This window comes from Xenopus laevis, chromosome 3S (genome assembly GCF_017654675.1).
Source record: "Xenopus laevis strain J_2021 chromosome 3S, Xenopus_laevis_v10.1, whole genome shotgun sequence".
Classification (NCBI taxonomy): domain Eukaryota; kingdom Metazoa; phylum Chordata; class Amphibia; order Anura; family Pipidae; genus Xenopus; species Xenopus laevis.
The window spans coordinates 100,937,052-100,964,680 of record NC_054376.1 but is presented as its reverse complement, the minus strand read 5'-3'; the positions used below and the strand labels follow the sequence as shown (position 1 = coordinate 100,964,680).

Sequence of the window (27,629 nt, the reverse complement as noted above, 5' to 3'; positions counted from 1 at the left end):
GGTGCCATTCGAAGAGAACGGGATGCTCACGTCGCCATTTTGTTTGTGGGAACGGCTAGGGGGAATGCAAAGGCGGTATTGCCATCTTTTGTGTGGGCATGTGACGCCCCTAGTTAAATAATAGGCAAATTATTCGCCCCATCACTTATTAGGAGTGGCCATGACCAGGCAAATCCTGTATTTGAACCAGCATGCTTCAGGAGAGATAACTAGGTTCAGTCACATCTTAAATGGTGGGGTTCACCTTCCTTATTAAGTAGGTGATAGAATGGCCAATTCTAAGCAACTTTTCAATTGGCCTTCGTTATTTGTTTTGAATAGTTTCTTAATGATTTGCCTTCTTCTTCTGACTCTTTCCAGCTTTTCAAAATGCTCTGTAAAGCGACAAATGTATTGCTTTTTATTACTCCTCTTTCTATTCAGACCCTCCCCTGTTAATATTCCATATTCTTATTCAAATCAATACATTGTTGCTATGGTTATTTGGACCCTAGCAACCAGCTTGCTGACATAGCAAACTGGAGAGGTGCTGAATAAAAAGCTAAATAACTCAAAAAGCACAAATAATAAAAAATGAAAACCTATTGCAAATTTTCTCAGAATATCACTCTCTACGTCATACTAAAAGTAAACTCAACCCCTTTGGTTGTTCACCTTCAAACACCTAGTTGGTTTCAGATAGTTCACCAGAAATAACGACTTTTTCCAATTACGTTCTATTTTCTACATGTGACTGTTTTCTAATATGAAGTGTCATGTTTCACCTTCTAAAGCAGCCATGGGAAGAGGGGTCTCCGATAATGATGTGCGGGCCGACCTGATACCTGCGGGTTCGGCTCGACCTCGCACTGCTCCTCACCTTCAAATGCCAGCTTCCTACTTCCGGTTTTATAGTCTTGCGTCTGCCCTTTTGTGACGTCATCGGCGCGGGTCAATAAAAGGACCCCGGAAGCGCGGGTGCTGGCTGGCACGGGCTGGAGCAGGGCGGGTTGGGGTCAGGTGCGGGTCAAGAAAACCCTGACCCACACACATCACTAGTCGCCGACCCTGTAAACTGTTCTAAATTGATACATTTAGTTGATACATTTCTTATCTTTGTCCCTGCTGAGCAGAATCCCTGAATTTTATTACAGGCAGCTGTTAGAATTGATACAATAGTTGCCAATACTCCAGAAATGCTGCTGAGAAATGTATCAACTAATTGTATCAACTAAATGTTGCAAAATTGTAACAGTTTTTAGTCTGCGCCCAAATTACTGAGCTGCCAGGCTCAAACCACAGAGACAGGAACACTAAACTTTAAACTTAGATTTTGAAATAAAACTGTAAAAAAAATAAATAATGGAAAGTAAATGAAAAAAAGTCTGAACAATCTGAAATCAATAATAGAATAAAAATAAAAGAATTGTTCACTTTTGTTGCTGGACTGGCATAGAGCGTTGCAAAACTTATCCAGATAAAAAAACTTTTTTTGAATTATTTTTTACAGTGAGTTACTAAATTTTTCTGCAGCCATTACCTCACAGGTCTGGTCATTTGATGGTGTGTTGTACACTGCTGTAGAGTTACTTTAAAAAGCCATTCCACAGCTAAAAGCCTTCGAAATCATTGAAAAATTGTAATGGCAAATGTTGTGGGTTTACAACCCATTTAAGTGCATTATAAACCATGGAAGTGTATGGAAGGACAGGAAATGCAATTTCCACAGGATGTATCCGGTTCTTAGATGCATATAAAGTCAAGAAGAAAAAGTAAACCTGCTCAGATTACTCCTCTTAACTCATTTACATGTTGTCTGTATGAAGCATTTAAAAGAAAACTATACCACCAAACAATGTAGGAATCTATAAAAAAAAGTGTATAGTAAAAAACAGCTTTTCATCTAATAACTAGCGCAATAACAGGTCAACGTGGCGGGCGTCCCACGCTGAGGGTGCAGCGGGCGTCCCCGCTGACCCCTTCGAACCCCTAGACCACCAGGGTGAGTAGTCGTTACATTACCCCCCCTCGAGGAGGGGCCACCGGACCCCCAGGTCGCTCAGGAAATTTAAGATGATATTGTTTCCTGAGACAATCAGCCTTTACATCACAAACAGGAACGCAAGAATTCTCCTCAGGACCGTAACCCTTCCATTGTACTAGATATTGCAACTTACTCCGCATAAGGCGAGAGTCAAGGAGTTCTTGGACGACGAATTCAGGCTGACCTTCTACCAACACTGGGGGAGGAAAGGACTGTTGACAGACCTGTGAGGCTGATTTCAAAAGAGATTCATGAAAATAATTGAATATTTTAAAATTATCAGGTAGTTTGAGACGGACAGAGGAGGGATTGATAATTTCCACAACAGGATATGGTCCAACTTTAAGTTTATTATTCCTTGTGGACAACCATACAGAGTCTCCTACCTGATAATTAGGTGCCTCCCTGCGAGACCTATCAGGCGCTTTCTTTTGAGCGGCCATTGATGCAGAAAGAGATTCATGTACCCCAGACCAGATTTTGGAAAACTGTTTAACAGAATAATTAACAGATGGTACAAAAGATAAGAAACCAGAAAAAGCTTTAGGATGTAAACCATTAACAATGAAAAACTGAGATTGGCCAGTGGAAGCATGAGTTGCATTATTATAAGCAAATTCTGTCCAAGGTAATAGCTCAGCCCATGAGGAGTGGTTATCAGAAACATAACATTTTAGGAACCGCTCAAGGGACTGATTAACCCTCTCAGTCTAACCATTGGTTGGGGGATGATAAGCGGTAGAAAATGATAATTCAATCCCAATCAAAGAGCAGAATGCTCACCAGAATTTAGAAACAAGTTGTACCCCTCTGTCACAAACAATATTGACTGGAAAACCATGCAATTTGAAAATATTAGAAATAAATAACTCAGCCAAAGTTTTAGTAGATGGGAGATGTGGAAGGGGAACAAAATGACTTATTTTGCTGAATCTATCTACCACTACCCAAATGACTGCCTTCCCTTGAGAAGGAAGGAGATCAACTATAAAATCCATAGATAGATGGGACCAGGGTCAATCAAGAATAGGCAAAGACATTAGCAATCCCTATGACAAGTTTCTGGAAGATTTCGACCTTTGACAGACAGGACAAGAATTAATGAAATTTTTAACATCCTGTTTAAGTAAAGGCCACCAGACATTACATAGACAATAACATAGAAGTTTTAGAGATACCAGGATGTCCCGCCATTTTAGAATTGTGAGCTTCACTAAGAACCTGTTCCCTTAAATCCTCAGGCACAAATAACTTCCCAGGAGGCATATCTGCAGGGGCATGAGTTTGTGCCTGAGATAAAACTGTGGCAAGATCTGACCCCAAAACTGCCACAATCAACTCACTGGGTATGATAGGAACACACTGCAAAGGTTCAGACACGTTTGACTCAAAACTCCTAGAGAGTGCATCAGCCTTAAGGTGGCCATACACGAGCAGATAAAGCTGCCGATATCGGTCGTTTGGACCGATTTGACAGCTTATCTGCCCGTGTATGGGGGATTCCGATGGGTCTTCCCGATGGATATCTGGCCACGATATCGATCGGGAAGGTTGGATTTTTACCCGTCCGACCCGTCGGAGCCGCTTGGCGCATCGTAATTCGATCGTTCAGCCATATGGCCGAACGTTTGAATTACCCCCGATATAGCCATGCTGTTAATGGCATATCGGGGAAAGATCCGCTCGTTTGGCGATGTCGCCAAACGAGCGGATCTTGGAGTCTATGGCCACCTTTAGTATTTTTGGAACCAGGCCTCTAAGAAAGAGGAAAATTGAACCGAGTAAAAAATAGAACCCATCTAGCCTGCTTAGGAGACTCGATATATAACAGAATCTTGTGGTCAGTATAGACTGATATAGTATATTTAGCCTCCTCCAACAGGTGTCGCCATTCCTCAAATGTATACACGAACAGATGGACGGCACTCCGATAAGAAACAGGTTTTTTATTGCTGGGCACTGTGGAAATACATAGGCCTATATATGCCATTCCTCAAAGGCCCATTTAATAGCCAACAATTCTCAATTACCAATGTCATAATTGGCTTCAGCAGACAAAATCTTTTTAGAGAAGAAAGCACATGGATGCACTTTGTTGGTTATTGGGTGCCTTTGAGAAAGGACTGCCCTTGCCCCAACTTCTGAGGCATCAACCTCTACAATAAAAGGTAACGTTGTATCAGGGTGATGAAGAATGGGGGCAGATACAAATTCCTTTTTCAGGAATTCAAAAGCTTGGATAGCTTCGGGAGGCCACATACTTGGATCAGCACCCTTTTTGGTCAGATCCGTAATTGGAGACACCACCAAAGAAAAGTTTTTTATAAATTGACGATAATAATTTGCAAAACCAGTCCAATACAGCCTTAACCTTCCCTGGATCCATCTCTAGTCCCTTGCCAGAAATGTTAAACCCCAAAAATTTGACAGAAGAAACTTCAAAGGTACATTTTTAGTTTTGAGAACAAATTATTCTTTCTTAACCTGGGCAACTGCTCCCGAACATGTTGCTGATGGTCACCTAGATTAGAAGAAAAAAATTGAATATCGTCAAGGTAGACCACTACGTATAACCCAAGTAAGTCCCGGAAAATATCGTTGACAAATTTTTGGAACACTGCGGGAGCATTACATAGGCCAAATGGCATGACCAAATATTCGTAGTGGCCATCTCTGGTATTAAAGGCCGTTTTCCACTCATCCCCTTCCCTGATACGAATGAGGTTATATGCACCTCTAAGATCAAGTTAAGTATAGATGGTAGCATTCCTAACCCGATCGAACAACTCAGAAATCAGCGGAAGGGGATAGCGATTTGTGATAGTAATTTTATTAAGGCCTCTATAGTCAATATATGGGCGAAGACCTCCATCCTTCTTGCCCACAAAAAAGAACCCAGAACCTGCAGGGGAATTAGAGGGCCTGCAGGGGAATTAGAGATTTTCTTGATAAAGTCTTTCATTGCCTGGACTTCGGGCAAAGAAAGAGGATAAGTTCTCCCCCTGGGGGGAGAAGACCAAGGAATGAGGTCAATTGGGCAGTCATAACGCCTATGTGGGGGTAGTGTTTCAACGTTTTTTTAGAGAATACGTCAGAAAACTCTGCTTAGGCCACAGGTAAACCCTCTAAGGATGTGACTGCCACAATTTGAGGAACATTTAAACAAGAACCTTTACATTTGAGACCCCACTGAAGAATTTTCCCAGTTACCCAGTCTATATGGGGGTTATGTACATGTAACCATGGTAACCCTAAAATTAGAGGAGAAGAAGAAGAACCTTCAATAACATGAAAGGATAACTCCTCAGAATGCAAATTGTTAGTGCACATGGTCAATGCCACAGATCTTTTGGTTACCACACCTGACCCCAAAGGGCTTTTGTCAATGGCTAAGATTCTCATGGGAATAATAAGAGGTGTTAGAGGAATATTATACCTTACTGCGAAGGCAGCATCCGAAAAATTTCCCGCCACCCTAGAATCCACAACAGCAGAAACCTTAACATAACAGGTTCCATGATCCTAGAGGAAAATTGGGGAGAGGAAACTTCTCAACCCAAATGGAGCTCCCCTTCCCGATTTAGGCTTTGAAGTTTTCCTGCCTCTTAGGGCACTGGTCATGAAAAAAAACCTTATCCCTACAACAAATACACAGACCCTGAGACCACCTGTGTGCCTTTTCCTCAGGAGTTAAGGTGGCCATAGATGCACAGATAATATCGTACGAAACAAATTTTCGTCCGATATTCGTTGCATGTATGGTGGAAAAAGAGCCGACCGATATCGGTAGAAGACTTGGATATCGGTCGGCTCGTCGATCGGGCTGGACGGAAAATTTTGATCGGGTGCCTTTGAAGGGACCCAAACATCGGCCATTGTTAGTGCTGAATCATCAGATACAGGTAGAATTCTATTGTTTCTTCTCATTTATCTACCTGTATACCTGACGATTCAGCTCTAAACGTGTGTATTGAAACGAACGATCTTTCTTGGAAAGATCTTTTCCAAGAAAAATCGTAATTTTTACGTCTATGGCCACCTTTAGATACCCAATTGCATGGGTTCCTCCTGAGTCAGAGGCACTGAGGGGTTAGAATGCTTAACATAAGTATACCCAGTAGGAACAGAAGTACCCTTTTTCAGCCCTTCCCTCCCTTTGTCTTCTATCAACCTGGATGGCAAGACACATTAAATCATCCAGAGTAGCAGATAGAGGGTAATTAACTAGACTGTCCTTGACAGCTTCTGAAAGCCCAAACCGAAATTGGCTACGAAACTCCATGTCGTTCCAACCAGTTTCTACAGACCACCGGCGGAACTCAGTGCAATATTCCTCTACTGCCCTTTTCCGCTGGTGTAACCTACGAATCGCAGTATTGGCAGAAGAAGCACCGGGTCATCGTAAAGCATTGCCATACCATTAAAGAATGTTTCAAGGGAGAAACGGGCAGGATCCGAGGGGGATAACCTTAGCACCCATATTTGTGGGTCGCCTTGTAATAAGGTCATTACAAATCTCACTTTTTCACCCCAGTAGCGAAAGAGTGCGGAAAGAAACTTAGATATAATTTACATGCATCCTGGAAGACATAGAATTTTGTCCTATCCCCACAAAATTTTTCGGGGAAGGAGATTTTGGGTTCATGGGATTTATTACCTAACGCTGCAGAAGGACCCTCTTGGGCAGCAACAGGAGGTTGAACTGCTGGATTCGGAACCTGTTGCTCAGCGTCCAGCCTGTGAGATAGGTTATGCAGACCTTGAACTGGGTAGTCCTGTTTCCGCTCTTGATTCTCCAAGCACTGCACGATACAATCGTTAGCAAAGTCAAGGATCAAAACCAGGCTACCAATCAAGAAGAGTCAGACAGGCACGGTCGGAATACAGATTTCAGAATAGTCAGTTACCAGGCAGGGGTCCGAATCACGGAAGTCAGATTAGTCAGGTAGGCAGGGGTCAAAACAGGAATCAGATACAAGACAATAACAGGAACGCACCCAGGAACTCTTGAAGACGAACCAAATAACGGGCAATGAACACAATACTGAAATCCCTTCAAATACAGTTTGAATTTTGGTGGCATGCGTGCTAACTTCACATGCCAGTGTCACTGTGCCTTTAAGAAGCGGACATACATGCCGTGCGCCCCTATAGGAAACCAGCACTAGCAGTAGAACAGGTCAGCGTAGAGGGCGTCCCCGCGGAGGGTGTGGCGGGTGTCCCCGACGACCCCTTCGAACCCCTAGACCACCAGGGTGAGTAGTCGTTACACATAGTAGATAAGGCCTGTAGAATACTATAGGTTAAGATTCCTGTAAAAACTAAAGTTGTATTCTACAGAACTTATCTGCTACATAACATGGCATTTTGTCCCATTTCAAATACAAGTAAATAGATGACACAGAGAATTCTGGTCATAGACATTATAAACACCACAAATCATTGAGAAGTTGGTATTAACCCTACTTTTGGTTTCTGGGGGTAACTAAAATTCAGCTATCCATAAAACATAATGTAACCGTTGTCAGACCCTCTCACTTAAAACATGCAAGTATGGTCCTGAAACATAAAGTAATAAGGGGGGGGGGGAACACGTGGAGGTCTATTTATCAACAGCCTCCTTCTAATGAACTCACTTTCTCTAAAATCACAAATGTCATGAAATGTATTAAAATATCCAAATTTAAAAAACCACAAATGAGAAAAAAAAAAATATGAACGATGCACTAAAAAATATGAATACCTCTAAAATTCTGAGGCTTATCAGACAAATACTAGTGAAAAAAACCTATACAACTTCTAAAAGTCTAAAAGTGTAGCTCCCATTTACTTATATAGGACCTCTGCAATCAGAGTTTTTAATGGTTTTTACACTTAAATCTCAAATCAGTTTAAGAGCTTTTAAGAAATTCAGAAAAACACACATTTAAGAGATTTGTGGAAAAAAAAGAACTTCGATTGTTAGTAAATACGCCCCTAAGTGTATATACAAGGCTCCAGAGGGAATAATAATAGAGGCTTCTGTCTGGGTGTTAGAGGTCAACGGGAACAACCTATAAACGTATTGCAATCTGACCATCTATGTGTATGGCAAAAGCACAGGTCCTAAAGAACTGAACAGGCCATAGAACCAGCTTTATACTATTTTGGTTTCCACCATACAGTGTGTAAAACAAAATGGAAAATAAAGGCATAAAAAGTTAAATTCCTTTTACACTTGCCAAGAGAAGGTCATATAAGGTAATCTTTGCTTTAGCTCATTTAGATTAAGAGTCACATCATACTTTGGTAGATCATTTCCTTCAGAATCTCTGACACATCAGTATCTCAACACCCGGGCCCTTTGGAATTCTTTTGTTTGCAATCAACAAGATATGCCCTTTTGATATGTAGTTAGCAGGATGGAAGAGATAAGAAAGTAAATACAAGCACTTCAAACATGCATACCCACCCAGGGAAAAATAGCAAATTCTGAAATAAGGAGAACTAAACCTCAATAAAGCACTGGTCCTACCAAAGCTTATAATGATATTTGCTACTGTGTAATGTTTTTTTCTCAGGGGCCTCAAACTACTGAGTAATTAATCCTTAGCCTTATTCAGGAGGACTGTGCTGACCCCAAATTGCTAAGGGGGCTAATTTTTGGTCTTCACCTAAGTGACTATAGTCCAGCTGATCAGGACAGAATTGTAATACAAAAGAAATGATAAAATATAATAAGATGGCCTCTAATGACTTTACATTAGTAATATATGTGTAAAATAATTGTAATCAGTCTGCAAATTGTGCCATCCTTGTCCCTTGTGATTTTCAGATCTAGTATCCATCCTGACAATTTTCAGTCATAGCAGAAGTCCAGTTGTTTTAGATTTACCTTTACTAGAAATCCATCCTTTCTGCTGATGTAGGAGAATCTCTAATCACTGTGCTGTTAGTTGCAGCCACTACAGCTCTGAAGCTCAGTCCTTGAATTGGATTATTTTGTGAAACCCACCTCCTCAAGAGAGAGTTTGACTAAGTACACCCCATGCTCACTTGCTGCCAACGCTTCTGAAGGTGCACTGGGCCAGTTTTACCATTGGATGGCAGCAGACGTGCTTCACGATTATGTTCTTTGCTCCCATGATTTTGTAACTGGAGATGAGTTATTTAGGAAGCAGACAGGTAAAGGCGGAGCCAGGTGAGAAAGACAAAGCTGCAACCAGGCAAGCGGCATAAAGGAGAGAACAAGGAACTGAGCACAAAGTGTCACACACACATTACGAACCAGGCTTGTACAATGTTACTCTCTGCTGTGAGAAGGTGGATGAATAAACCAAAGGTAAGAATCCCAAAGCCATTTCTTTACTCCGTTCTACTTGAAAAAAACCTACGGTTTCTACTAGAACAAACAAAAGAGTAGGTTTTCTCTATTATACTGTATTGGGGGCAGTTAAACCACTCCTTGCTGATTGTTGTATGGGGGGGGGGTCTTTAAGTTCCATTGACCAGGCATTTTGGGCATGAAGTCGCTCCTTGATTTTAGCTAAATAAACAAGTCAACAGTGTTTCTAATTGCACAAGACACAGGGGGAAAGGTCACACTGCTATTCTTATTGACTATAATTAGAGCAGACATTCCCTATACATTCTATGCACAGTAGATCTCCAGGTGGTTGCATTGTAGTCTTCAATGTCCCACAACAAACTGCGTGAGTGAAATGACTCACTGAAAAGAATTGGGCAACTTTTATGCTAGGGGTGCTGCCCATAGCAAGAACTGTTGTTTATGTGGCAGACCACATGGACTACAAATTGCAGTACAGGTTTTTGTCTCCATGCGAGCAAACACATGACAATGGGACTCCTCAATTGACCCTTCGCCTTCAGCCATCCCATTGAACCCCTTAGTTACACATGGTAATGAAACACAAGGAAAGTTGCTTGAGAAAGGGGTCACGCCCCGAAACGTTGCATCCGCAATTAAACGAGCAAGGTCAAATCCTGCTAGAATTATCCATGTTGTGCTGGTGTGCCTTTGTCTACAATGAAACACAAGGAGACAGAAATGGTGAAAATGCCCACAGCATTTATTAACATTTTATCAAATAAATAGGACCTTGCCAGCCTCACCCCAAGGCAATATTCAAAGCCAGAATTCCATAAGGGGTCGCTACTATGCTCTGCCGCTCCTCACTTGAGATCAGCACTATGTCATTATATCCACCACTGAGAATTAGGCTGCCTCTACCTACAGAGAGGATGGCCCCAAACTCTGCTACGAGCAGGAGCTGCATCTCCCACCATGAGAGAAGTTCAGCAGCCCTGCTGTCGGTCCGGAATCTGCAGTGAGTGTCGATTATAGGAAATCCAAACATGCTGTCACCAGCACAAGCAGTTGTAGCGTCTGTATCAATCAACCCACTGTGCAGTCATAGGAAAGAACCTCCTTTCTCCCTCTTTTAAATTTACCTGTGGCAAGGTCCTACCGTTGCTGTGACAAATAAAAACTTAAATACATTATCATATATCCACTGTTTTGATCCAGAGGAAGGCAAAAAACCCAGCCTGAAGCCACTGCCAATTATACCTCAAGAGGGAAAAAATTCCTTCCTGACCCCAATGGCGATCGGAAACATTCCATGGATCAAGCACTTGATATTCATTTAACATGACTAATAACATGCAAACACTCTCATGTTTATACTGTAAAAACCACAATATAACAATACATGCAGTAATACCTCCACTTTTTCTTATTAATAGATAATATGGGAACATAAAGAGAAACTCCTTTCACAAAATATGAAAAAAAGGGGGGGGTTTCTACCTGCTCAGAAGATAAGGAGGTGAACAGCTTCTTCCCCTGACATCACATCCCTCTCTTTCTCCACCCCCAGCCCAGATTTCCCCTGGCTAAACTCATTCCTTCTCACCCAATCACAGCTACATCTGATTCTGCCAATCTTTAAATATAAACCAGTGTAATCTGGCTGCTGGTCATTCGGATCCCTTGTCATGCAGCCCCTGCGTTTTTTAGCTCCCGGGCTTTCCTATCTGTTTTTTAGTTTGTTATAAATGACTTGTGGGATACAAAGGGGCACAACAAAAGTATTTGTAAACTAATTAGTTATTACTTGCCCAGGGATTGGGAAGGCCTGATGGTAGTGAGGTATAGCTTCATCCACAGCTTGAAGGGCAAACAAGTCACACCAAAAAGTAATGAAAAAATCATGTACTGTTGCCCTGCACTGGTAAAATTGATCGGTTTGCTTCAAAAACACCACTATAATTCACGATGTAGTAATGGCGGAAATTGAAAAAAGACTATATGGCACAGGTTAAATAGTGGATAAAAGATAACACCATTATGTTCTACAGAGCTTATCTGCCGTGTTACCTGAGCCTTTTCTCCTTTGAATGGCTGCCCCCATTGCTACACAGCAGCTTATTTATATAAACTTTAGTAGTATTTCTGAAGCAAACACAGCAGTTTTACCAGTGCAGGGCAACACCGCACTATATTTTTAATACTTTAAAACACATCTGTTTTTTGATGTTATTGTTCCTTTAATATTGAGGAAAATGTTTACTTAGGTGGGAGGGTGGCATCACTATGGTACAGACTGTAACCTTAACCTTTGCCTGCTCCCCCTTCTACAGTATCAGTGACCAGTTAGGGACCGGTGAAAAATGGTTGCAAGGTGTGAACGTGAGTTGTGGATGTGAGTTGTAAGGGTGGGTAAATGTCTGGCTGGGTGCTATATTTTTTCCCAGCCAATTCATCACAGGATGCTGGCAGAATTTCAGTATATATTTTTAAAACAAATCACATTTCCATTATTCAAATAGTGTTGGTAATGAAGTGCTAAAAGGCAAATCATTTTGCATGACAAGTCAAATATTGTTGCTTAGAAATCAGTTTAGCATTTTGCATGATAGTACTGCTACTAGGGTTTTTTTTTGGGACTCTGTGGATGATGTTTACTTATCCTGGAAAAAAGGATGCAGCTTATACTTATGCACTACTGTTAAGCTGGTTAACACAAGGCCTATTCTCTGTATAGCTAAAAGGGTTATCCAGGCCAGGGGCCTATCAATCGAATACTTTCCCCTTTGCTCAAACAGTTCGATGGCGATATTACACTGAATCAGGGGGCTACGAAAAAATTTGCAGAGTGGTACAAGCAGTGGCGTAATTAGATGTTACTGGGCCCCACAGCATATTCATTTTAGGGCCCCAAACATATCCAGAGGTTGCCCTGTTTTACCAATATATATTAAAATTGTTCACGAATTAGAGCCTCGTAGGGCTGCCTATACCTCATGGCCAATGTGTATAAGAAACGGATCCGCACACACACTGATTAATGCAGTCGGGGAATATCCCCTTTTATTCAGCCACCAAACATCAACGTCTTCATCAGGGTGGGTGTTCCCCCCCGAAACGTTGATTTTTGGTGGCTGAATAAAAGGGGATATTCCCCGACTGCATTAATCAGCGTGTGTGCGGATCCGTTTCTTATACACATTGGTTACTAAAGGACCCGGCCGGGTCAACTGAAGGAACGCACCACCAACTGCAGGATTGGTGAACTACAGGTGTGCGGTAGGAGAATTACATTATACCTCATGGCCCCCATGAAACTGCAGGGTATGCATCCTCTATAGTTGTAAACCTGGGTGCAAGACATACATCACCTGAAAACTACTATTAATAAAAAATCAGAACAGGGGTAAAAATTCTAATGGGTGCCACGGCCTCCTGTCACCCTTTTGCTGCTACACTAAATAATCTGCATTATATTTCATCTTGTTCAGGGACCTCATAATAGTGTTGATTGGAGGGGGGGGAGAAAGTATTTGCTAGCCTCATTTTCCTAGTGATCAAAATGCTTTGTGTCACATGCCCTTAGGAATCATACCCATGTGTATAATCTATTGAAGCTGACGTGCAGTGCATTTCAGTTTGTTCCACCCTGTAGCATGAGATGACACATCATTTGGCTCCATTACGTGCAGAAACAAGTTATTTGGTTCTATAAAGCCTTGTGGATCTTTGCCTTTAGGGATGAAGACAAAGAAAAACAAAAAAACTATTTTTCAACCAATTCACATGTCATTCCATCTACAGCTCACAAGGGTCAGTGTCGGACTGGCCCACCGGGATACCAGGAAAACTCCCGGTGGGCCCAGGTGTCTGTGTGCCCTTGTGCTGCTAAACATTTGGCCTATTTCATGGCCATTCCCTATTTATATGAGAATAAAGAGGCTAAATAGATGGAATAATAGATTATAGTATGTAAAGAATAGAGACTAGGAGAATAGAGGTTGAGTGAGGAGAAGAAGAATAATAGTACTGAGAGTGGGCCTCTGGTCTATGGTTCTTTGGTGGGTCCTTGGTCTAAGGTTTTTGGGTGGGCCTCTGGTGTCCCAGTCCAACACTGACAAGGGTCCATTTTGTAATAGTAAGTGCTAAATCTGTATTGTTTAGGCCTATGGTGGAAATAAGAAAAATATGATGGAAATTTCCTGCTCCACTGGCTGGACTGGCCCACCGGGATACCAGGAAAACTCCCGGTGGGCCCTGGTGTTAGTGGGCCCTCTTGTTTCTAAACATTTGGCATATATCATGGTCATTCCCTATCTCTTTATGGGGAAAAATGCTTAATAATGGGAGAATATTGTAAGTATATATAAAAGACTAGGAAAATAAAGAGGTTGAGTGATTAGAGGAGGAATAATAGTTTGGAAAAGTCCACTGTCTAAGTGTCTAAGTTTTCTGGTGGGCTCACGGTTTTAGGTTTTCTGGTGGGCTCAAGGTCTAAGGCTTTCTGGTGGGCCCCTGGCATCCCAGTCCGACACTGTCTTGCTCTATGGCTCACTAGGGTTTGGTCCAACCAAAATATTCTTATACTCTATGTTGGAGCAAGTCAGCCAAACCCTGCTGTATTGGAACATACTGAAATGCACAGAGCATCAGCTTCATAAGGATATTAGCCCTAAACCTATGGGTCATGGGTATGAGTTTTAAGGCCAATAACCACACACAATTATGATCACCACGACCACCCATTCGGAAATCCTACAATAAACTTTTGTTTTCTTTAATTTTATTTCAGATCACTGAAACCTAATGCAGGTGACCATCCAAATATTTTTTTAGGTAAAATGACAGTGTGTAATTGGTTTTGGTAGCAGTATCTGTCTGGCTGTTTATATTTTCAGCAGTCCTGATTCTGACTACCAAAACACTGGAATGAAAGTTAGCTGACTTAGATGACTTCTGCTACACTGTTTTAAGGGTCAGAACCAGGAGTGAGTGCAGAGAATATAAAGCAATAAACTAGTACTGCTTCTAATTGCAAATATACTGTATATACAATTAACTTTAAAACATTTTGTAATTTATGCTGTAAAATTGCTTTGAATTGCATTTTCTTATATTGAGCAAATAAATGGGGGTGGGGCGTTGGGGGTGGACATCCCTGTTCATCCATCAATGGAAATGTGAGGAGACTTTTGTTGTATCTTTGTCATGTTGGTTGCAAAATCACAAATATTTGAACTGATGGTTATCTGTTAATTTGCCTTCGCATTTAACCCAACTCTTCAAAATAAAGACATGTGCAGTAAATGTTGTTCAACAATGACTGATAGTCCCATCCACTGACTGATTTCATCACTTCACGATGTAGATTTGTAAACCTGTCCGATCGACTGTTCAGACTATGTGTTCATTACAATCGTGCATTTTACGATCAAATGCACCTTATCAATGTACTGATTGGTTGATGATTTTATCAGATCATCCTAAAAATTGGTCATGTCACAACAAAATATGTATGTGTATGGTCACCTTTACTGTTTGGGGTTGAGCATGTACCAGCTTTGCACTGTGTTTAAAAGGATTTTTTTCCTATGACCTCAAGCATATTTGCTTGTTGTTTGGGTTACTCGGACTATGCTTGTGCACCTTAGTTTCAAACAGCATCACAGATTCTTAGTTGTAGGCAGTTCACATATGCCTTTTTGGGATCACTGGCATGGTGTTCTCTGAGCTGTTAAAAATGGAAAGGAAATGATTTGTTAACATCGCGGGGGGGTTTAGTTCTCCTTTAAGGTATGAAGATCCAAATTACAGATCCATTATCCGGTAAACCCCAGGTCCCGAGCATCCTGGATAACAGGTCCCATACCTGTACTGTAGATATTGAATCTTAGTCCACTCTTTTGACCCAAAATATAAATAAATACTGTTTCTGGTGCAAAGATATACTGGACCCCTTTACAGTTAAAATTGCCTAGAATGCACTTTTTGGGCCTCCGACTTGCTGGGCCTTGACCCTTGGTACATTTTCTTTAGTAAAAGCGCTGGTGTGCCTGATACTAATTTTTTGGGAGTCACAAAAGTGCCCAGGTCTGGCTAGACCTGTTTGGGTGGACCGCAGTTGACAGGGCCAGACACAAATTAATGGTCTGTAGATGTGACTCACATATTAATTTTATGATCATAATCTGTAATCTGTTCACATTCAAATTTAGTTTGGACATTTTCAAAAATGTCTTTCTTTGACCACAGGTGCAGGCATTCATTAACCCGAGAGTATTCTGGACTGGTACATTTGAAGGTCTAATTGCCATCACATTTGGTCCTTCATGTTAAAATACTGTCTGTACAGGTATGGGATCCATTATCCCGAAACCTGTCATCGAGAAAGCTCCTAATTATGGGAAGGCCATATACCATAGAATCCATTTTAATCAAATACATAATTTAAATTTTTATAAATGATTTCCTTTTCCTCTGTAATAATAAAACAGTACCTTGTACTTGATCCCAAATAATATATACTTAAAACCTTGCTGCAAGCAAAGCAATCCTATTGGGTTTATGTAATGTTTAAATAGATTCAAGTGGATTTAAGGTATGGAAATCCCAATTATGGAAGAACTAAGGTCCTGGGCATTCTGGATATCAGGTTCTATACCTGTATACGCAGAAGATGTGCAATACCCTAATTAATATCCTCCCTGAAAACCTGATCATATATGGGACAAATGAGTCAGACTAAACAGCTGTTGTTGCTTGTTAACATTCTGTACTGTGTTACATGTTTAAGCCTTCGAGCACCTTGTGTTATTATTAACTCAGCCTACAAAGGTATTTTGTTGAATGTCAGAACATCAGATTTCTAAACCTGCACAGCTATGGCTACCTAGATCTTAAATAATTAATGTGTTTCTTGTCAGGTGCTAATTCTGTGAAGGCAAGTTGTCATGTAGTTCAAATGCTAATATGACTAAGGCCTCTGTTCGGTATATTGGTAAAGAAGCCCGGATTTGTGGAAAGGCCACCAAGGCCTAGGGCGGCCCAACTACACCCACATTGGTTTAAACCCACTGCAGATGCGCAAGAGATACAATCATTTTTTATATTTCCCGTGTGCCAATCCCCATTGCACCAGTCCCGATGATGAAAATTTGTATGAATAAAGGGGAGGGGACAGGGGTGATGAACGGCAGTGGGCCTAGGGGCGCCCGCAGTGCAAATCCGGCCCAGTTGGTAAAGAGAATGTTCCTGGTTATGGTGTTTTGGTACCAAAAATAATATGTATTGTGAAAAGTGGGCGACAGAGATGAATAAAGTGGGCGACAGAGATGAATAAAGTGGGCAAATACATTTTCTGTTGAACTTTTTAACATCAACATAGACTGCCTCTTGTATGTGAGTTAAAATTCCCCTTTAACTGGTTTGAATGTGTGTTTAGATTGTTATTGAGTCTTTTATGGTAAACCATACTGAGACAGAGAAAGCTTATCTTTGCTCAGTGCAAAATGTGATCTTTAGTCAGTATAAATGAAATGCTAAGTATACTGTATTTTCAATCATTTAGTGATTATATTTCAGTTAAAAAATGCATTTATAAATGGCCTTCTCTCGTGATGTCTTTTTTTATCAAATATTTGTATTACTTATCTGTGATAATAAAACAGTAGCTTGTACTTTATCCCAAAAAAGATATAATGAATCCTTATTGGAAGCAAAACAATCCAATTGGGTTATAATAATGTTTAAACAATATTCAATAGAATAAGTGTATGGAAATCCAAAATATGGAAGGACCCATTATCTGAAAAATCCCTGAGTATTCTGAAAATTATACTGTATAGGGAATACTGTTTTAAAATATAATAATAGAAGTCACCATTGAGTTGCATAACTAAAGGCACAAGGCTGAGGGAATACCAAATGCATTTCTAATATTCTCACATTGATATCATTATATTTTAAAACAGAAATAGGTAAGCCACCCCTTTAGTACTAATTCGGTGAAAATAGGGCAGTTCAGCAATGGCTTTGAAGAAGCATCTCAGCCAGTGTGTACAAAAATAAGTGTTTGGATGGCTATGTTGGTTCTCAAAGTAGGGAGAATTCAGTAACAACCATGGATTACTGCCAGGAAATATTTTCAGCTTCATCCAGGGTTGCTAGTCATACTGAAAATATACTGGATACTTGGCCCTATTGACAATTACCAGCCATCACATCTCTATATTGATTTTGAAATGTAAAATAAAGTTCAAGTTTATTTGGTAAGTCACTGTTCCAGAGGCTTTTGATATACAGTATATGTGTGAGATCAAAGTGATTTTTTAAGATTATGACTTGCAGTTCATTTAAAATCATCTCTATCTGCCAGGGCTGGAAAACGATGTAGGCAGTACAGGTGTATGTCATGGGTGTGGCTAGACGGGGGGGTACAAATCCTGAGGGGAAAAATTGGCTTTGAGTTGCCTTGGGCTCCCATATCTTGTGCTCCAGTTCTGATATTTTGCACATTTTGAGAAGGGTAATTCACAAAATAGAAACTATTTCCTTTCATTTCCTTGGAGAAGCAAATCTACCTGCCCTGTAAATTTTAGGGATTGAGTAGAAACGAAAACACCTCGTAGAATCCATAGGCAACATCCAAAATCTATATAGATTAAATCAAAATGAGGACTCTAGTTCTGCAAGGCAGCAGTGCTTACCACTGAATCGCTGTGCATCATAACAATCAAACAAAAAATATTTTGCCTGACTTTTGGATCAAATCATTTTTTAACCTTTTTTATGCAGTGCAACATAATTTGTAATGATAAAATGCTATAGACCCATGCCTTTTTATATGGTTATTCAAAATGAAAGTGTAAAAATGTTAAGGTCAGGGATGAAGGATAGCAGGATGCATCCCTGAGCATTCACACGAGGTAGATGAGGTCCAAAAATTAAATAATGCCCCTGACTAAAGTTGTCCCTTCTCTGCAAAGCTATGGGGTAAATTTATCAAAGAGTGAAGTTCCGCCACTAGAGTGAAATTCCGCAGCTCTCAATTCATTTCTATGGGATTTTGAAAGGCGTATTCATCAATGGGTGAAAGTGAAAGTTCACCCTTTGATAAATACGCCTTTAAAAATCCCATAGAAATGAATGGAGAGTGGCGGAATTTCACTCTAGTGGCGGAACTTCACTATTAACTTCACTCTTTGATAAATATACCCCTATGAGTTGAAAGGTGATTTATCAACTTGCCCAAGTCCACAAGGAGTTGACAAAGTAGTCATGTCTGATAATTACATCCAGGAATACCACTGACAGAGTCCACTGACCTTAACAATAAATAACTGCTTCCACCTTTTTTCTAACCATCCCAATGCAAAGTATGAAGCAGGTCTGCTTATCTAATTTGGTAGTTGTACAGTAGCTGTACCAAAACACCTAATTTTGTTACATTTAGTTTAAAAATGTCCCTTTTTCCCACAAGTCGAAATTCTCCTTTTATGAAGTTGTTTTGCTAAAACTCTTTCTTTCTGCTTGGAACACATCCCATATTTTGTGTAATAAGAGGCTTATCTTTTAGCAATCGAAATGTTTAGTTACGCAAACATAATGTACCTGCTCCTATAAGAATTCCTGTCTCCTTGTGACGAAAGCACACATTTTTGGCACTTAGATTTCCAATTGGTTAAAGAACACCCAACCATTCTCTCTGTCAAAATCTTGCCTGTGCATGACTTAAAAGCATTCAGCTTTACCTAGAAATACATGACACACAATGTCGTTTAATGTAACAGAAATACCAAAAAATTAAAGTGTTAAAGTAATGAAAATATAATGTACTGTTGCACTGCACAGGTACAACTGGTGTGTTTGCTTCAGAAACTCTATAATAGTATATACAGTATAAATAAACTGACATGTAACCATGGGGGCAGCCATTCAAAGCTGAAAAAGGAGAAAAGGCACAGGATACACAGCAGATAACAGATAAGCTCTAAGGGGGGAAATGTAATACAATTTGCAAAGAGCAAAACTTTACAAAAAGGAAATTGCCTGTAATATTGTTCATTAGGCTTTTATTGCATTGCGAATCTTAATTGCCCATTACGAACCTTTAACACCTGCTCTGCAGTTTTGCTAAATATTATATTGCAAAAAATGGTTTGCAATTGAGAAATTTTATTACATACACTGTGAACGTTTGCAAAAGCAATTTGATCACAACAAACTTTGAGAGGAAATCATTGAGGTTTTTAATCAGTCAAAAATGGCACGGACATGGTCGCTAACATTCACAAGCGTCTTTGCAACACATTTTACATTCCCCCTTAATATTTTAGAACTTATCTGTGGTCAATTGTGTATCCTGTGCTTGAATGGCTGCCCCCATGGCTTCACAACAGCTTGTTTATATAAACTATAATAGTGTTTCTGAAGCAAACACACACATTTTACCAGTGCAGGGCAACAATACATTGTCATTCTTTTAAAACACTTTACTTTTTTGACATTACTGCATTGAATGCAAAGAAGACCCAGTAAAAAAAATCAAGTCAGGGTAAAGGAAACCAAGGACACTCCAGGGCTATTTTTTTTTTATCATTTTGTTTGTAACATAATAATTTTTTTGGATTTCCTATTGCCAATACAGTCCTTCAAAGTTTAAAGGGCTTTGTTTGATTGTTTTGGCCACTGTTCGTCTTTGGTTATGAAGCAGAGACTATCATATTAACCTCATAACTATGCTGCAGACATGTTTACAGCGAGACAGCCTACAACTGATTATTTCATAGGGTTATTGCAAGTTGTAAAGATTTCAGAAGTAAGGCCAAGGGTTATCTTTTTTAAATGACACTTTAGGGATCTTCATGCCACATTAAAGTTTTTGGAGATATTCTTGCATCAAGAAGTCATATCAATGGCAATAAATCAGTTTTCACCCTAAATGTTACCCTAACTGACCATCATGCTGGGCTTTCAGGAAATTAATATTCTTCCCAAATTTTCCACCCAAATGGCCCTTAGGCTGCCCCCTCAGTCTGTGTTTGGGCTGCCCTACAGGCCACACAGCTTTAGAACAAAATGTCAGACCATAAACAAGGAACTTTGTCTGCGGTTAGTAGAGCTCTAACCAATAATCTGTACAAGCAGAAAAATGTCAGTTGCTTCTAGCTAAACCACTGCTGAACAGGTATGATTGTACACTTTCTATTGTAATTTGTCTGGACTAAGTCAGAGATACATTTTGAAAGTCAGAGATACAGTCTGAAACTGTTGGTGGAAAGGTTAAAACTCTACAAAAGTGTCAGCTGGAAAGCTGAATCTATTTCTTTCACCAACTCTATTTTCGCCTGCGGAGAATCTGAAATGTTATACAGGTATGGGACCTGTTATCCAGAATGCTCGGGACCTGGGGTTTTCCGGATAATGGATCTTTCCGTAATTTGGGTCTTCATGCCTTAAGTCTACTAGAAATTCATTTAAACATTAAATAAAACCAATAGGCTGGTTTTGCTTCCAATAAGAATTAATTATATCTTAGTTGGGATCAAGTACAAGCTACTGTTTTATTATTACAGAGAAAAGGGAAATCATTTTTAAAAATTTGGATTATTTGGATAAAATGGAGTCTATGGGAGACATTCCGTAATTCGGAGCTTTCTGGATATCGGGTTTCCGGATAAGGGATCCTATACCTGTATATCATTTTATCCAGTTTGTAACCGTCAGTTTTTGGGATTTGGCCGAATCACCGAATCCTTGGTAAAAGATTCGGACGAATACCGAACTGAATCCAAATCCTAATTTGCGTATGCAAATTAGGGGCAGGAAAGAAAAAAGTGGAAAAATTCTTCTTTTGTGATGAAAAGTCACGTGATTTCCCTATCCGTCCCTAATTCAAATATGTAAATTCGGATTCTGATTCGGTTTGACCAGGCACAAGGATTCAACTAAATCCTGCTGAAAAAGGCCAAATCCTGACCAAATCCTGGATTCGGTGCATTCCCCTCTCTCATGGGGCTATATACTGAAGAACCCCTCATTCCATATGATGGTGCTCATGCCCCAGAAGCTTGGAAGTATATGTTACATTCCTGCTCTGACTTGACCTGACAAAGCTGTGTTTTTTCACAACTGGGCTCAGTGAAGGTGAATTCTTTAAGGGGAAAAATACTTATAAGATAACTATGCATTATACAGTTTCGGGAATCATTAATGATAAAACAGGAGGCAGCTATTCTCTTTTCAGTTCAAGTGATGAGGCTGTAGATTATGTCCTATTCATTTTCTATTTAGAAAGATAAATGAAAGTCAATAGATAAGATTAAAACAGTGATTGCCTTTCCCTCAAGGACAAGATATCACATCTTCATACAAGGCCATATCACATGCATTTTGCATTAGATTGTCTATGTTGTCATCTTATCAGGTTCCTATTTTAGTACCTTACGTACCCATTTTTATGTCAGTTCCACTTTATGGAAGCTTTACCCTTCAAAGTTGGAGTGTAATATTGCCCAACAAGTGGTGCTTTTGTATGACTCAGTCATCAAGAAGAAAAAGATAATGCATATACCTTGCCATTCTAAATAACAAATATTAGAGCATCCATGCATGGGTTAATGGCGAGGTCTACAGGCCAAATAGTCTTGAATAGTCTTATACCAGAACAGGCTGATCTGGCAGAAGTGAAAGTGAGCTATTAATACATCCAATGAGATAAAGAAGATTACATTCACAAGCGAAAACATGTCGGCCAAATTCAGGCCAGATCTAACCATTTAGCTCTCTGATGGAGCCTATATGTATGTTGTTCAGGCAATAATGCAATACGAACCTGGCTCTCGCACACACATCCAAAATTAGTTCAGTGATCTACTGGTGGACAATGGTAGAGGTCCGGCAACCTCAAATCCAATATCTAGAAAAAAGCACACAGAACTAATGCAAGCAAGGAACACCTTGCACGTTTAATGCGGAAGTGCAGTACAATGTTTCGGGTCAAGCCCCTTTGTCAAGCAATTTTTTCTATATATTGTTCAGGCAATAAGACATCAAGCTTAACATCGTGCATCTTTATATTAGGGATGCACAAAATGCATTATTTTAGGATTCAGACGAAAAACGAACCAAATCCAAATCCTAATTTGCGTATCCTTGTTTGTGCGATAAAATGTCACATGATCTAATCTTAATTAATAGAGGAGGTAAATATCTGCACTCCTAGTAGTTTATGTCACTTGCTTGCTAACCGCCTCTAGAAACCAATAGAGCAGTGATCCCCAACCAGTAGCTCGTGAGCAACATGTTGCTCTCCAACCCCTTGGATGTTGCTCCCAGTGGCCTCAAAGCAGGTGATTATTTTTGAATAAGTTTTGATTTACAAGTTTTGGTTGTATAAAAACCAGGTGTACTGCCAAACAGAGCCTCAATGTAGGTTGACAATCCACATAGGGGCTACCAAATGGCCAATCGCAGCCCTTATTTGGCACCCCAAGAACATTTTTCATGCTTGTGTTGCTCCCCAACTCCTTTTACTTCGGAATGTTGCTCACGGGTTCAAAAGGTTGGGGATCCCTGCAATAGAGGAACAATTTACATACTTTTTTTCCCCAGGAAATTATCGTACCTGGAATTTTTATTACATTTCAGCGTAATGATCATTCCCAGTGCATGTCGTGTGTGTTCACTTATACTGAAAAATCATCCAGCAGCAAAGATCAATTTTTGCATTGTTTCATATGTTCCAACTTTGTCATTTATAAGATCTCTCAAGTGTAATGGCCACTGTTGGCAGAGAAAAACTGGCTCAAGAGCAGGTTTAACATGTATGTGCATAATAATTGCTTGTTGTTGTTAAAAGAGGACAATCCCTTTTTTGTTTTCCTACGGCCTACCATTGTTTGGAAACAAATAAATAAATTTAAATCAGACATTGGTATCTTTGTTTGGCCAATGATTACATATGTCTATTTGGGTATTGGTCACAGACTAAAAGGGTTTCACCAGTCAACTAGTTATTCATTTGATGTAGTGTTGCTCTGCACTGGAAAAACTGGTGTGTTTGCTTCAGAAACACAACTATAGTTTATATAAACAAGCTGAGGGGTAGCCATGGGGACAGCCATTCAAGCACAGGATACAAAGTAGATAACAGATACCTTCTGGTAAACCGCATTGTATATTACAGAGCGTATCAGTTATCTGCTGTGTATCCTGTGCCTTTTCTCCTTTTCCAGCTTTGAATGGCTGCCCCCACGGCTACACAGCAGCTTGTTTACATAATCTATAGTAGAGTTTCTGAAGCAAACAAACCAGTTTTACCAGGGCAGCGCAACACTATATTATATTTTTCAATACTTTAAAACACTGTGCCTTTACTGTCGAGTTTGGTTCTCCATATGTGTGACCTAATTGTCCAAAGGTCCATTTGTTCAGCACTTGACATGGTGTGACTGGGCAGAAAACATTGGCTTAGTTCTTTCATTCAGCACCACAGATGAAAATATTAATAGTTTTTAAATAAATAATGAGCAGCCGGAACTAGGGTTAGGCAGAAGAGGCACCTGCCTAGGACATTATAGTTTTTAAATAACTAATGAGCAGGGCCAGAACTAGGGGTAGGCAGAAGAGGCACCTGCCTAGGGCACAATGATAGGGGGTGCTAGGCAGGTACCTTTTAAAGTGTCTTCTGGCTACCCCTAGTCTGTGTTCCCTTGGGCTGGCTGTAAAAGGACACTATTTACTTAAATATATATTCCGTTTGGTAAGATTCTTTAATATGTCAATTAATCTGTTGCTTCATTATTCATTTTGGGGGTATAGTCTTCCTTTAAATATATTTATACCATGCAGAGAATTTGCTCAACACAGGCTGCTAGGAAAGGGATGAAGCATATGAGTAATAAGCCTACTGATGTCATTTTGGCCGATTCATTTTTTTTATGTAATTCATTCATTGGTAAACAAAAAATGTGCAGTTACTATAGTAAATGTAATATATAATATGTACATAAATAGCCCTAATAATCCAAGTCGCGTAAAACAAATCAGTACAATCTCTGAATCTGTGCAAGTCCAAACATTTTCTCTGAAGTACCATATGGAAGATGACTTTCCATTTACACAGCTGATTGGGTTACCCTGATATATCACCTGCTTGTGGGGGTGATAAAACCATTAGAATTTATGGTCTGTCTTCAGCACTACCTTCTTTCTTTTAAGTCTGATGATTCACGATTCATGATCATGCTCTGTATAGAATAGTTGTGGATTTCATATAATACATATTTGTATTGCACATAACCATGTAAGGGTGCAGCAACCTTCTTCTGGTTAATTTTACCTTCAGCTTTGTTTATTGAGGGATATGTTTTCTATTTGATGAATTTTAAGGTAAAGAATACATTGAACAGAAGGGAGGGACAGTTAAGTGATGAACTTTGGGTTACCTGACCCAGATATCCCAGTATGCTGGAGGTTTAATCATGTAGGAGGGTTGCATCGACTAATTAGTGGTGTGCAGTTGTCTGTATTATATATATATATATATGTGAATATATATATATATGAAGAAATAGATCAATGCACATTCCCTGGTCCCCTGGGGGGACAAGTAATTTAGTATCCAAGCTTATGCATGCATTTTGCAAAACAGTGGTTTTTAAGTTACAAAATAATGATCATAAAGTTGATAAACAACCACACCACGTCAAGGTAAACCCCATATGATGGTCCCTAACTATTTACCTCTGATTAAGTTTTTTTCCTCTGGGATGACACATCCCTGCATAGTTGCATATTGTGGGGTAAGTGTCTCCAGACCACTGCATCAGCTTAAATTCACTTGATCCTCCCCCGTGCAGTAGCATTTTATACCTCCGCCTTATAAACGACTGAAACAGCTCTAGAAGCTCTCTGTTTGTTTTAGGATAGCAGCTGCCATATTAGCTTGGTGTGACATCATTTCCTGCCTTAGTCTCTCCCTGGTCACTCATAGCTCTGGGCTCAGACTATACTCAAACTTAGCATGCTCCAGCCCATACCCTGGAGGTTTAAGCTGAAAGAAAGAAGTCTGATCTTGTTTGATGGTGTACACTCTAGAGGCGAAGAAATGCTGGATTTCTTTTGACAGATGATTCAGAGCAGCATTACTTTGAGGGTTTACTTGTGTTTTTATATAGCCCTTTCTGATAATGCTTACTTTCCTTCTCTTTTAAATGCTATTTTATCATAAAACCTGGGATTTATGATAAAGAGCAGATTTATATTACCATCAATTTTTGCAATTAGCATATGGCTAGAGAAGTTTGGTGGCGCAGGACATGTGCATGGGATGCAGGTCTAGTGCATCTACAACAACCGTAAGCCACAGAAACAAAAAGTACTCAGATTCCTCAAACATGTAAGTGAACTGTAGGAAATGTCAACTAAAGCAAAAACAAAGATGCTACACTGTGGGAAATAATTTTCCAGTGTTACCCTAGTCACAGTAAAGTACATACAGCTATAGCCTATATTTACCAAGATATTGCTTATATGCATGAATCCATCCTGCTTTGAATGTTTGCCAGATGTGACTAGTAAAAAAAATGGTTTTTTAATTGATATTTAATAAATATGGTATTTTAAAATAATTTATATACAGTAAAAAAGTCGAATCCATTCAAGACCAATAGGTTTAAAATAATCGGTTCATTTCAAGAAGATAAGTTCCCCAGATGCCTTAAGAATACTGGCTGTGTTACCAGTGATTCGTTATATATATATACCAAATAGTAACAGTATCTGTATGATTCTTTGTTTCAAACGCTACACGAACGCTACATGGTATCCATGACAACCCATGGAAGCTAATCCTCGCGATAGATACACGGACCAGTGCGAGTGGGGTTTAAGTCTTGCGATAGTTCCTCCGGTGACGCACCTTCAGGAAGTGATTTAAACCCGACGCTGGGGGTACGCTCTTACTACGCCTTGACAAAGCTATTAATGCGAAACGCGCGTCGGCGTTTGGATTCCTCTTTTAAACTTAATTTTAGAAGGATTTGAGTCTATTGGGTTAACGGAATAGAAGGGGTGGGGAAGATATTCACTTCAACCAGTGCTCGGTTATCTCTCTTTTCTCTGCTACTAAAGTTCACCGTGGATTTGTGGTTTTTTAGGGTTACATAGCTCTTTTCAGAATAGGATTTAGATTAATATACGAGACCGCAGTCCCGGATACTCTGCCTCCTTTGTCTTTGTGGTGTCCCAGGGATAGAAAACAATTTAGGCAGTAGTTTTTGGGACAACTCCACCTCTTCTAATTTCCTTTTCTTGCTAAAACTTTTTAACCTGAGCATCATGTGTATTTTTTAAAAGCAATTTATCCCATTAATTGTGGTCCTCTTTATATCAACTATTGTATTTTTACCTATTTATTAATATCAATTACTTAGCACTGTTAAGCACTTTATAATAAATTAACCTTGAAGCAATTATGAATTTATGGTAATTGCCATCTAACAGCAATCATATCAGCACTTGAAGCACTTTATTAACTTTAATTAAGTCTTTGATCAGATTGATTGTGGATGCAAACCGAACGTACCAGATAACACACTGTATCATAAGGTTATTAATTTGTGTGAAGGTAATTAATTAAGTATTTATTAACCTTTAAGTTATATTGTAATTAATAGAATGAATTATATTGCACTTGCACTTTAATGTAATTTTATTTGGTTAAAATTAAGCACTTTACTTTTTAATCAGTTAGTGGTTGCCATTTGACAATCACAAAACACTTAATAGGTATTCTAATAATTGAGGAACCGCTGAACGAGTGAGAGGCAATTGGGGTTCTTTTTCTCTTCATAGAATTAAGAGCAACATGTTGCTCACATGCTACTGGTTGGGGACCACTGCCCTAGGGTGTCAATTTGAAAACTGGTGGTGATAAGCAAGGAAACATTTTGTACCATGGGTTAGTGATGTGCGGGTTGGCTCAATACCTGCGGGTCAGTCGGATTCGGGCCAACCTCGGCACACCACTTGAGGGTCATGGGCGGGTTCAAGTTGAGCTCTTCCACCTGCTCTCTACACCCACAATCTCACTCATCCGAAATGTACGTCTGCCCCACCTCTTTTGTGATGGCACAGATCTGTAAATGGAGGGGGAAGCTGGATGCGGGTGGGCACAGGTTGAGTGGACGCAGTTTAAGGTCTGGTCACATTCTTGGGTTGTAGTTACATTGGAAATAAGTATAGTTTATTGACTATTTACCTATTTTTCATTTATTCTTTTTAGGTTTTTTCTCT

The 27,629-nt window shown here is 39.7% G+C and overlaps 1 protein-coding gene across 3 annotated transcripts in view; it reads left to right on the top strand.

Moving 5' to 3' along the window:
* Window positions 1–9,105: 9,105 nt before the first annotated feature.
* The window catches only part of LOC108713233 (lateral signaling target protein 2 homolog), a 38,470-nt gene continuing 19,946 nt past the window's right edge, over window positions 9,106–27,629 (top strand). Inside the window, exon 1 of one of the 3 annotated variants that reach the window (XM_018256115.2) lies at window positions 9,106–9,344. In XM_018256115.2, the coding sequence (XP_018111604.1) occupies window positions 9,303–9,344 (42 nt within the window). In that variant the 5' untranslated portion in view covers window positions 9,106–9,302. The remainder of the gene's footprint in view (window positions 9,345–27,629) is intronic. The other 2 variants (XM_018256118.2, XM_018256116.2) reach the window with 2 other exon arrangements.